The sequence below is a fragment of the Atractosteus spatula genome, chromosome 4 (assembly GCF_055471065.1).
Source record: "Atractosteus spatula isolate fAtrSpa1 chromosome 4, fAtrSpa1.hap1, whole genome shotgun sequence".
NCBI classification, from domain to species: Eukaryota; Metazoa; Chordata; class Actinopteri; order Semionotiformes; family Lepisosteidae; genus Atractosteus; species Atractosteus spatula.
The window spans coordinates 6,290,284-6,302,554 of NC_142709.1; the positions used below are offsets into that span (position 1 = coordinate 6,290,284).

Below are 12,271 nucleotides of genomic sequence, written 5' to 3' on the forward strand. Positions count from 1 at the left end.
AAGTTTGAATACTTCCACAACAAATACACATTTCTACTCAATAGCCTATCCAAACAAGATGAGTGAGCTGAAGATGGGATGTTTTAAGGGCCACATTTTTGTCAGTTTTTCCCATAACGTGTTCACCCCTGCAATCTATCGTATTTCTCTTAATACGTATAAATCTACACATAAGATTTTAAAAATGAGTGCAGTGCATCTTGAAATTATAATAGAAACCTGTCCCAAGCACCTTGCTTCTTGGGAAATTAAAACCAACACATTTTCAAACTGGGTCTGATGATGTTTTAAACACACACCGAGCCTCAGTCGCCTGAATGTTGGTTTTAACGTGTCTCTCAGTGAAGCGGTGCTTTCACCTGGCCTGGAAATCTCGCCTGAGAGACAGTTTTCCACAGCCTTGAAACAGAGCTGCAAGCAGCTGAACCCTGTGGCTTTTTACAGCTTTGACAACTATTATTGGAAAAATAACAACAAAAATGAACCCATTATGAAAGTCTGAATATGCCCTTTCTTCCACTTTTCCCATTACGCTGCCCCGATTAAATTAAATGTGAAACATGACCCTTTTAATCTAGAGAGTGGTCCTGGTTTAAACTTTGCCTTGAATGGTGAATGGTATACAGCTTTGTTTGTGATATTGTTCCCCAGCTGAATGAACTCAAGTAACAGTCAGACGTAATGGAGAATTGTTCATCAGAAGTACTGTTGAATTCCCTCCACTGTTCTCTCTGACATTAATCACATGCAACACTGATGTCAGATGGAGTGCTGGGTTGAACTGTCAGTTTATTCTCTGATCTGTTCGATTTCTTTTTGTCTGACGTCACTGACCTTTTCCCCAAGGTTTCCTCCTTTATGAGACAGAAATTCAAAGGGAATCAAGGGCCTTTGTAAATGAGTTGCATCTTCATGCAATGATGTGCTTCTACTTTTCCCGAAACCAGCGAAGTCCTATTAAAAATTAAAATGTAATTAATTGATATGATTTACATAGTTTGAGAAAATTAAATGCCCATTATAAAAGTGAAAAGGTCTGAACTGTTGTACTGCTTAACTCCCTGGGAAATAAGAATGGAGAAATAATTATGCTTTATTTCATGGATTTCAGCAAGCTCAGATGAAGAGCGAGGTGGTGTGGTTAATTAATGTGTTCATTTTACATGTGCTTTCTTACTTTATTGTCCCAGATGAGAAACTTGCAGGCAGGTAAAAGACATAACACATCACACATCTTAACACAACATGAAACGATTAACAAATAAGAGACATGCATGTATGGTGAGAAAGAAAATTCAATACAGTAAAGTACTCAGTTTTCCAAATTGAGCAGGTTAATTGCTGCGGGAAGAAAAGATGATTTAGCTCTATTGTTTTGAATGTATGCAGTGTTTCAGATTCTATGGCCTGCTAAATGTATGTGCTTGCTTGTTTATTGCACGTTAATTGTTCTTCAGTGACGTCGGAGTGGAAAACAAGTTCTCTCTTCCCTCTTCCCATTTTGTTGTTCCCAGTAGGGTTTGGCAGCCTTTTCTTCCTCTACTAATCACCAGCTCCAACAGCTAAGGATGCACCTTTCAATACCGTGTTTGTTGGTGTGTTATGCTGAGGGGATCTCTAAAGACTAAGCTCACAAAAACCAACACGGTACATGACACACAAGTAGTACAGTGCCTAAGTAATGTTTATGGCCAAAACACTAATACAAACACAGGAAGCCTTGCTGACAAACTGAGCTGTGAAGTCAAAGGGCTAGCGCACATTGTCTTCCATGGCCCAACTTGGATTAGGAAAGAAGAGGCCATCTGGGACTGAATATGTAGAGTAGGTGCAGGCCAAACCATTATGGCCAAATAACTGGGCAAAGTATCTGCTGCTGAAGTTTAAAGAGAATCATTTTGGCTTGACTAGAAGCCAGAAATTCTTCCACAGCCCACATCTCTCACTGGATTGTCGCGGTACGGTGAAGCAACAGAAGAATGAACTGCTCAGCAGCAGGATTTGACTGTGAAACCATTAAAAACACTGGCAATCACATTTTCAGAGCAATACTGACAACTTATTTTTCCTATTAATTCTAAACTCTTGTAAGTCCCGTTAAGTTTCCCGTTTCGTTTTATGATTGCCCCGAAGACAGAGCTCATGTGTTTGTGGCATTTCAACATCTGCCAACCATGATGAGACATACACGTCTCTAAAGAGTAATCACAGAAAATGGTACTGAAGTTTGTAGAGGAAGCTGAAATACCAGGGAATTTCTAAATTCCCAAAATGTGTTTGTCATTTTGTTCATGCTTTGAGATGTTGGGATAGTCTCTTGTGACTACTTTCTGTTAAATTGCTTTATTTTAACGGCTTCTGGACGAAAACACCCTGCTTGCAGTGCAATCTTGACATTATTGGGTTGGGTTTTGCTTTATGTGCATGAACAATAAACTGGCAAAAAGCTGTTAGCCTCTGTGTTATTTTGACTGGATATTTTGCGGTTGTCTACATTTTCCACATTGACCTTATTGTTTCAGCCAGAAGCTTTTACGTTTTTTTGTTTCTTCCAGTGCCTGTTGGAAGCTGACTATTGAGGTGAAGTACAATAAGACTGTAGTTTGTAGTTAGAAGTTGTTTTCTGTTAATAATAGAAGGGTGTGAGATCAGGGTTTTGGGAAGGAAAACATCTGAGGCAATAGGCAAGAAACACAAGTCACAAGGTAGTATGTTTTTTGTGGAAGAATTGTGGTGTTTGTTTTGTGAGTAGCCTTACAATATACATACACGTTTTGTGTATATTATTGATTAATACTGAAAATACTGACACTTTTGCCATTTGTTATCTGGATCTGTGTCTTACAGAGGGCTTTTTATCACCATTCATGATAGAGGGCACATTGCAACCATGCTGAACTCCTGGCCCGAAGACAACATCAAGGTATTGTGAAATGAGCTGCTTCATGTCAAATTCAGTAAAACTTGTTGAAAATGTCATATTACATTTCTGGGAGATGCAGAACTGGGTTTATAGTGTAGTATGTTTGTTAAATTAAAGCTGTTAATACTCTGAATACATCTCAAATAAGTACTGAATAATAATACAACAATGACTCTGTATTTCTAACGTCTGATTTCAGAACTTTTATTAATTTATCTTGTGAGGTCTGGGTTATGATGGCCAACAGTAAATCGTTTTTGCAAAGAAGGTACATACTATTGCTACCAAATTGTTTGACTGGTACTAATTGATAAGCATCTTGCTTATCATTTTTAACATTTTAGATTGGATTTATTTATAAGATGAGTCCTTAGGGAAGTGGCTCTTAATCAAACGTTTCCTGCAAAACAGATGCAAATACAGTATGTCCTGTGAAATCTTTAATCTCTGGAAAAGAGAGATGGGGGACTTTGATCTTGTCATGTCCTGCCACGAATTAGACATGGAGATTGTGTGTATTAATTTATTAACTTCCCCTAATTGGAGTCTGTATTTTCATGTCCAGTAAAAAGGTCTCCACACAAAGCAGCCCGAAAGGCTGGCTGTAAGAAAGTAGCGTCACCGTGGCCATAGACAGTGACAGGATGGGTATAACTGGGTTACCTGCAGATGCCCGATGGGCACAAGGTGATTAAATGCAAAAGCATAGCAATTGCAAACTCACAAAACTTACATGCAAGGACGTTAGATTATGGATCTCTGTTCCTGAAGGCAAATTAGGAATTGAAAGAATGTTTGCTGGGTAATGTAGCTCATGTGATCCACCTGGCAGTGCGGCGCCATCTTGTGTAGGGTAGGGTGAGAGACGCCCAGGGTCTCTCTTTTGCACCTCCCTGCTCCTGTTTCTCACCCACTGCGTCTCCCGCGGTGTTGATGAGGCGTGTGTGTTCCGCAGGCCATCGTGGTGACGGACGGCGAGCGCATCCTGGGCCTGGGAGACTTGGGGAGCTACGGCATGGGCATCCCAGTGGGCAAGCTGGCCCTGTACACGGCCTGTGGGGGGGTGCCGCCGCAGCAGTGCCTGCCAGTGCTGCTGGACGTGGGCACTGACAACCAGGTACGGCGCGCCTGCGGTCGCCTTGGAAACGCCCAGGAATTCCAGTCTATCCCAGATGTCATGATCGGGTTTTGGGCTGCAGCAGCTCGGCTCCCCGTCACACAATTTTGTCTTGGTCTGTTGTTTTGCCGGACGAGTCGGTTATGAGCGCATTCTTCTAAAGAATGGCAATCTTTCTTTTAAGGCTTATGCCTTCGTAGCACCATAAATAATTAATTAAAAATGAAAGTAACACGACAGAACCTTTAGGTATGCGAAAGGCAAATTAACCCAGTGAACTGACGTTGGGTTTTGCTAAAAAAACGGCAGTCTTGGAAGGTTCAGTATAACATCTTAAACCGTAATATGGAACACAGAACTGCAAAAAAACATGCAGAATGCGTTTTTTCAGTTACAAAAATTCTAAATTAACCTAGATCAATGAAGCATTTGTCTGGAAACCTCAGTAAATCAGAAAGTAGAGATATACTGTATTGTAACAGATGGGGAAAATTAGTGAAGGTAAGTAGCAAAATAATTGGGGCAAATCAAATCAACTTAAATATCCTCTACAAACAGAAGGCAGTTAAGAAGGCCAAGGGCATTATGGAGTGTGTGGCACACCCCCTCCGCTGTGAATTCACACTGCTCCCATCTGTGTTGCCAGGGGTAAAGGTAACAGATTTGGGAAATATTTCATCCCCAATGCAATCTCACTCTCAAACAATGCAAAGTAACTCTCTTATCTCCCACAGCCCTACTGTGCTCTCTTCTCTGTTGGTTCTGTTGGCCTGTCCTTGATATATTGTTGGAATTGGACTGAGCCGTAAAAACAAATTTCCCCCAAGGGACAGTAAAGCTTGAATTGGATTGATAAAGTCATGCATCTTACGGCAGCATGGTATAACACGTCACGTTTCCCAGGAAGGGCTGTAATCAACATCACCATAATCCCAGATGGGAAGCATGGACATTTGAACTTGTGTAAACCTAGAGAAATGTGTCAAACAAGATGTGTTGCAGTAAAGGTAATAAGTCTAGGCTTGATTTTAGCTGGTAATTTATTTAGTATTTATAGTTTTGAAGGTTAAACCTCAATATCCAGCTAAATACCTAAATGTCTATAAACTGTGACTTGTTTTATCTCAGTAACAAGTTAGCGATCATTTCTGACGGAGAGGTTTAAGTTATTTTTTATTGAAAAAAATAAATGGCATCTTGTATAGTGAACTGGGACGTTATGCTTGCAGCGTATTGAACAGAAGAGTGATTCTGTCCAGGAGAGAAGCTGCTGCGGGGCTTTTAATTTAAAACTGCTGGGGAATCTCTTGTGGCTTCAGTTCATGCTGGTCTTTTGAAATGCTTTTTTCCTTGTCTCTTTTGTACATACACTTACTCTTTCAGAACTTCAATGGATATGTGCAGTAATAAAGATTTTTTAATTCATTATGAACAATGGCGATTGAACTTAACATGCATTCATTTAAAGCACTTACTCAAATCATGTTTTTGTTGAAAAAGCACTGATTAGTCCTTGTGCTCATGCACATGTTCTTTTGGTAATAGCTGCCATATAAAAATCATAAAACGCAGACGGCACTGATTGTCATTCCCATTGTCAAATCTGCTTTGTGAAGACAGGATACATGCAGTTGAAGATAAAAAATACCATCAATACTTATTTTTTAAGCTGAGCATCATTCCTAACTATGAATAAACTATGCAAAGCCTCAAAGAAATACAGTTGCCATCACGGTGCTTGACTGTTTCGCTGTTAGGAATGTTTGGTAAAGTTATTGTAAGTTTTCTGCCCTGCCTTATGTGAATTAATGGTTTTAGTAACTTTTGTAATGAGCTCTATATGCAAATACCAGGCGGTGACTGTGTATAAATGCAATGCAATTGCACTTTCTCCCATAGTGAACCTCATGGGTTATGTAAGGGCTCAAGGGAATGTTTGTGATTTTGTTAGTGTTCTAAAATTCCACTAATTTGCTGTAAACATCCCTTCACATAGCTGACATGATTTGCCAGGTACTGTACAAACTGAATCTCAGATTATATCAACACTTTGACCCAACCCTCCCTCCTCACATACACACACGCACGTACACCTACACAACACACACACACAGACCCACCTCCCATCGCTAATCAGGAGTCTAGTGCTCGGTGACAAGCCCCTAAGGGACAGGAAAAAGACAGTCTGCTGTCAGGTGTTGAGTTTGGAAATCACAGTAGGTGCGAGGGTGTAATATTTGGATTAATCTGGGACAAAATTAAATAAATCTGAGGAACCAACACCCGCTCTGTACAGATGCAGCGCTGCAAATACCACATGGTATGGCTGTCAGGGTAGCATTTAGACACCATTCTGGTGTTATGGCATCCCTACAGGGAAGATTTGAAGGGGCTATTGCTCTTCTACAGTATTTGAATATTAGTATTTCCTCCCATCTGCTGTTTTAAAAAGCCTTTGTTTTTCCATCCATTTTCAATTGTTATTGCAAATAGAGCAGCTTGTATCATTGGTGCTTTATTTCCTTGTAATGCAGCCAGCTCTGACTCGAGTCAAAGTGTATGACTCACATTATCAAGTGCGTTGCAAGTCAAGTGATCTTTTTTTAAAAAGTTTGAACGTAATTAATAGAGCTTTAAGAATTTGCACATGTAGGAACGAAAACATTTAGCACTTTGCTGACTTATTAAAAGTGTCTGCTTTTTTTTACAGTGTCAGGTAGTCAGTTTTTTCTTTTCTTTCCACTATTTCAAATGACAAGAAAGCCTCCCAAAATATCTCTCCCACTACTGAGAGGAAGGTGTGGTTTTTTGTGGTTTCTGCACTCCTTCACCCGCTCAGAGCTCTTCCAGGATGACATCTGAAAGGACCATGCATTGCGCCACAAGAACTGTTCAGAGAGCAAGGCCTGATTTCAGACAGGGGATTTTTAAAAATAACGTGCAGCTCATGTCCACACAGTGAAATTGGCTGGGATCTGTGTTTTTGTCTGGAGTAATGGAAAAGCAAGCTTAGATGGAAAATGGACAAACATTACTTGTGAAGTGAATGCTGGCACATGCGTTTAAAGGCATGTTCCTTTTGAAAGGTTAAAGAGGGGGATTTTAATGCTGTCTTGTGAGGAGCTACATCAGTGTGCAAGTTGCAAAGGAACAAAGAGAGGTTAATGCTATATTGTAAAGTTATAAGAAAATACCCACACCTGAAGAAAGCTTCATACCCTAAATGTTGTATGGCCTTTTTGACTTGTACATGTGGAATTATCTTCTGAAGTGTTGTACTGGAATAGATGGTCAGTTTCCACAACTTTCCATGGAAGGAAGTAGCTTGTCATTGAACTGTAACGACAGTTAGGATTGAAAGAATAAGAAATATAATGGCTATTCATTTACTGTGCTTCATCTCCTAGTGGAAGTTTCACAATTGAAATAGCTAAAAGAAAACTCAGAGCAATGAACCTTATACAAGTGGATTCATCCCTTTTGACCCAAAATGTCAACATAGAAACATAGAAAATCAATATCCTTAGACGAGAGTGCTGTTGTTTGGACAGCATTTTTTTTCTTCCCATTCTCGGTTGCTGTTCACTGCATGGGAGCCATTGTTGGGCGAGAAGAACAAACACGCTCTGTTCCAAAAGGGCAAGACTCAGCAGTGCTTCAGCTGAACCACTGCACAGAAGTGACTTGTTCCCTGCTGCTATGTTTATACACAGATGGCTAAAGTTTGGCATATGAGCCACATGGGTCTAGGGTTTCGATCAATTTGTAAGTGTTTAAGCCTTGCTTTGTACAGGGATGTTTGGCCTGCTTAAACTGGTGTGTGACAGTGTCTCTCATACTGTATATTCACAAAATAGTCATTGGCATCCCTCTTGGGACACTGCACATCCTTCACAGTGGTAGCTGTTCCTCTGTGCAGGTGTGCATATACAGTAAAACCTCCCGTTGAGAAGCAGGTGGTAACAAACACAGCAGCTGCACTCTTTCAGTTTCTCAATGTTTCAGCAATTCACCACTCAGCCTGCAGTCAGGAAAATCTAAGTGCAATACACTCGTTCATCTTTGTTTAGGAAACGGTGTGCAATTCTCTTCAACGCATAAGAAAAGGTGTATCTTGCACTCTAGAGTGCCAACAGTGACGACCTTGTACCTCACATGTGAACTTAATCGTTTGTTGTTTTGGAGCACAGGAGGATCTTCAAGAGCTTCGATTAAGATTATGAAATGAACTGACATAGTCAACCCTTCCTCTAGCTCAGCAGAAACCAGAACTGGGGCGAAAGAGCCAAAGCCATTTGATTACATATGGGCTACAGTTGTATGGAAGAACCTGCCAAGTCATCTTGTAGATGCTGAGTCGCTGGGGGGAAAATCAAGAACAGCCTTGTGTGAGCTGTGTGAGCAATATGGGCCCAGTGGCCTCCTCCCATCTGTAACTTTTCAGAAGCTGTTAAATCCTAAAAGTGCAGATGTTTCTCACCAACCTGTTTATTGGCAAGCAAAGACAGTCACAGAAGTCTGCAGCTGATGTCATTGGCATGCAACAGATATTCAGGGCAAGAGAGGCAGCTGGACGTGACAACATCTTGACGTTATTTTTCGTGTGTGGTCCTGCACTGTCCTGTTGGCAGATCGTCTCTTCCAGGAGGCTTTGCAGGAATGGAAAGGACTTGAACAGTGCGTCATTGAGCAGTAGGGCTCCCTCTGCTGCCACCCAGGGCATTCCTGTGTTAAAGGAGGACCCCTCACACTTCCACTGCCCCACTGGTGGGCATGAATAGTTCAACAGTCAGCATACCCGTAACTGCAATATCTCCTGTTACTTTGGCCAAGAGGTTCTGCAAGGACAGGACAGTATTACTGTTCAATAAAACCCTCCATTCCTCCCTGTCGTCTCCTTAGGTGCTCGTTAGCCAGCAGGCGGTCGGGAGTTTGTCATCAACATTACCCTCGTACAGCCTCCATGCATGTAAGAGAGCAGGCCAAGGTTTATTCTGGGCTGAAACGAAAAAAGACACAACGTTTCGGCTCTGGAGCCTTCTTCAGGTGTGGTGGGCACCTTCAGCTGACATCTGAAGAAGGCTCCGTGGCCGAAACATTGCGTCTCTTTCCTTTTGAGCACGGAATAAACCTTTACTTGTTCTTTTCCAGGCTGACGCAGCTACCTGCTTGAACTCCATGCATGTAGGTTGCTTCATGCAGACAGCAAGCTTCTGGTGATGTGTGGGTTATTTCTTTCATTCCTAGAATTTCTGTTGGTGCCACCACTGCAGTCTGAAAACAATGTAGGCAGATAGATGAGAGAGATGTGCGGGTCTTGATGAACCTCTCTCTTTGGGGCTTGGCCTGTCCCTCACACAGTCAGTTCCCTGGTTTCTCTGGGCTAGTCTGCTGTTTGTTGAAGCAGAGCATTTCATTCTCTGGGCCGCTTCTCTTACAGGCAGGAGTGTGTTACTTAAGCTCTGCATGGCTGTGGCCGTCGTTGTTCGCGTTTGTTGAAATCGCAATACCTTAATTCAGTGTTTTATTGTCACGGGGAGCAAAAAATGCCATTCAATCAAAAAACCTGTCTTTTCTCTATTTTAAACAGAAGTAACAGTGTCCAATAATCTGTTGTAAAATGGCGCCTTTTCATTCTGCATCAGTATACTATATTAAGCAAGGACAGCGTGTTATCCATGCGTATGCTTCCATGCCAAGACTGTTTGAAACTCGCCGTGTCCTGCAGTGTGGTGGTGTTACAGTATATGTTCCGTGTTGTTTTGCAGGCTCTATTAGACGACCCTCTGTATATTGGACTGAAGCACAAGAGAGTGAGAGGGAAGGAGTATGATGATCTAATTGACGAGTTCATGCAGGCAGTGACAGATAAGTGAGTCCTTTTCACCTTTTTGCGTCTTGTGTATTCACTCCCTGCCTGGAAGTGATGTCTCTGTGCTGTGTCTCCTATTTTTCCTGCACTGCGGGGTTCAGACCTACAGCTCACGCAGCCCTGTCTGACCTGATGTTCCTGCTTTTTTCTGCATCAAGCTCAACTGGCCTTTGTTCAGCCTGGTGTAAATCAGTGGGTTGTGTTGCTAAGTTCATTTCTTCTTCAGGGTTATTGTCTTGTGAATAAAGTGAAATCCGGCTGTCAAATTCCCTGATTTTGTAAAGAAAATTTCAAACTATGTTAAGTAGACCTCCATTTAAACTGTCCAGACAACTTTACAGCTCAGTAAAGCACAAAGCTGACTGAAGTGCCAGCAGGATGCATGGTAATAAATAGCTTTACCTTTAGAATTTAAGCCTAAAATCTTTTTTTTGTTGTAAGCTATTTTAAACTACAGTACCTGTCATGTTTTTTTCCTTTGGCTAAAAATTCAAAGTGTCTTACATTTGTTACAAATAAAAACAGCCAGTGATGTGAAACAATTCACATACTGTAACTGTGAAATACTGTAACTGTCAAATACAGTTTTAAATGTCTGTGACATATTTGATGTATAAATGACTTTTAAGTCAACACATGTAGATATTGCTAACCAAATTCTGTTTTGCTGCATAAATTTACTTCTGAGTTGCTGAATTGCAATAAAGAACAAAAAGAATTTATTTCCATCCCAGGGCATTTGATTTACAGCACTGTAGACTATCGCTTGCCAGTAACAAAAGAAAAAAGTGTGAAGGAGGCAGTCTGAAATGATTTCCTGGAATTATGTACATGCTTTTGCAAAATTCATTTGGAAAACAAATTTGAGAAGTGCAATTGTGTCAATGAAAAAAAGCATGCAACGTTCAAACATTTTATGTTAACTGCTTTTCCTGGTGATGCATGAACAGAGAATCTGCTGAGATTGAACATTTATCCTGATATCGAATGAAGCTGAACAGAATAAAGAAATATTAAAAGGGAAAATTTAAAAGGAATCAAAAGACGTTCGTAACACTGAGAAAGCTTTGTGCCATCTGAGTGGAGAATTGGTTATGAAGACTGTGGTTATTGCTGGCTGCACACTTTTGTTTGCTTGAGTACAGTGTTGCCAGAGGTGACATAGGGGAGAATGTGCTCTTTAACAAACGAGGCTACATTTAAGATGCTAGGCCTCTGCTGTGGTCAAAAACATTGGAGTGTGAGTCACTGATGGTTCAACCGCTGTGTTGTACAGTAGAGCAGGGAAGCAACTGCGGTTTGTGACGTAGCATATTATTCTGTTTTGGCAACAGTGTTTAGTCTGTAAAGAAATGTTAAGGAACAAAAAAATGATGCTAAAAAACTGAGGTTCAAAACTATAGGCGACCCCACAAAGGTCAGTCAATAGTTTTTATGCAAAAAGGGCAATCCAGTCATTTTTGCAGGAACATTTATGTCATACCATTTTTTTATCTTTTGTATACTTTTAAGGAGCAAAAGGTTGGATCACATTTATAAATTCTTCTTAGGTGTCAAATCTTTTGACTGTAGAAGTCTGGTATAAAAGCTTGTATTTTTATATGAGGGAGATTCAATTCATGACCAAAAATCAGATACCAATACTCCACCTTCCTTGCCTACCCGACAACATATTGAAGGTTTAAATTAATTTATCTTTGAGCAAGAAATAGCCTTGGAATGGTTAACTGCAGACTGTCATCCTCAACTTTCTCTATTTGTTCTTGTACATTCTGGGAACCAGAGAGAAATATTTGGCTAGAAAAACAAACATTTTTTGTTTGCACAAACAATAGACTGCTGGCAAAACAAGTGAAGGCATTCATTTGTTTTCTACTTTTTGTCTAGTGTTTCATGGAAAGAAGAAAAATGATATAATAATATAAAGAGGAATAATGAGAATTAATTTAAATACAGTGCCTCAAAAAGTACTCACCACTTTCTAATGTTCCCATTTGATGTGTTACAAATGATGTACACACATTTTTTTATAAAAAGAATATTTTTAATCAAATCATGAGTGCCCAAATGAAACACTTTGATAGGTGCAAAAGTCAAAGTCGTTTCAGCAAAAATTACGAACAAGAATCAAAAACTAAAATATGTTGACTGCAGCAGTGTTCACCTCTTTGTTTTGGCTAAAATAAATAATTCAGGTACATGAAATTACTTTGCCAAGTCACTCAGTTATTAAAAGCTAGACAGGCACAGATCAGATCAAAAATTTCAAAGGCACTTGTAAATTTAAATTTAATAAAAGTTTGAAATTGGAACAATAAACTCAAGAAATAGTTAAGTATATGTGGCGGTAGCAGGAAAA

General features: G+C 40.3%; 1 protein-coding gene across 1 annotated transcript in view; it reads left to right on the forward strand.

The window, feature by feature from the left end:
* The window catches only part of me3 (malic enzyme 3, NADP(+)-dependent, mitochondrial), a 63,586-nt gene that overhangs the window by 24,049 nt on the left and 27,266 nt on the right, over positions 1–12,271 (forward strand). The window contains exons 5-7 of the mRNA XM_088913540.1: positions 2,848–2,923; positions 3,879–4,040; positions 9,809–9,912. Of these exons, the coding sequence (XP_088769666.1) occupies positions 2,848–2,923; positions 3,879–4,040; positions 9,809–9,912 (342 nt within the window). The remainder of the gene's footprint in view (positions 1–2,847; positions 2,924–3,878; positions 4,041–9,808; positions 9,913–12,271) is intronic.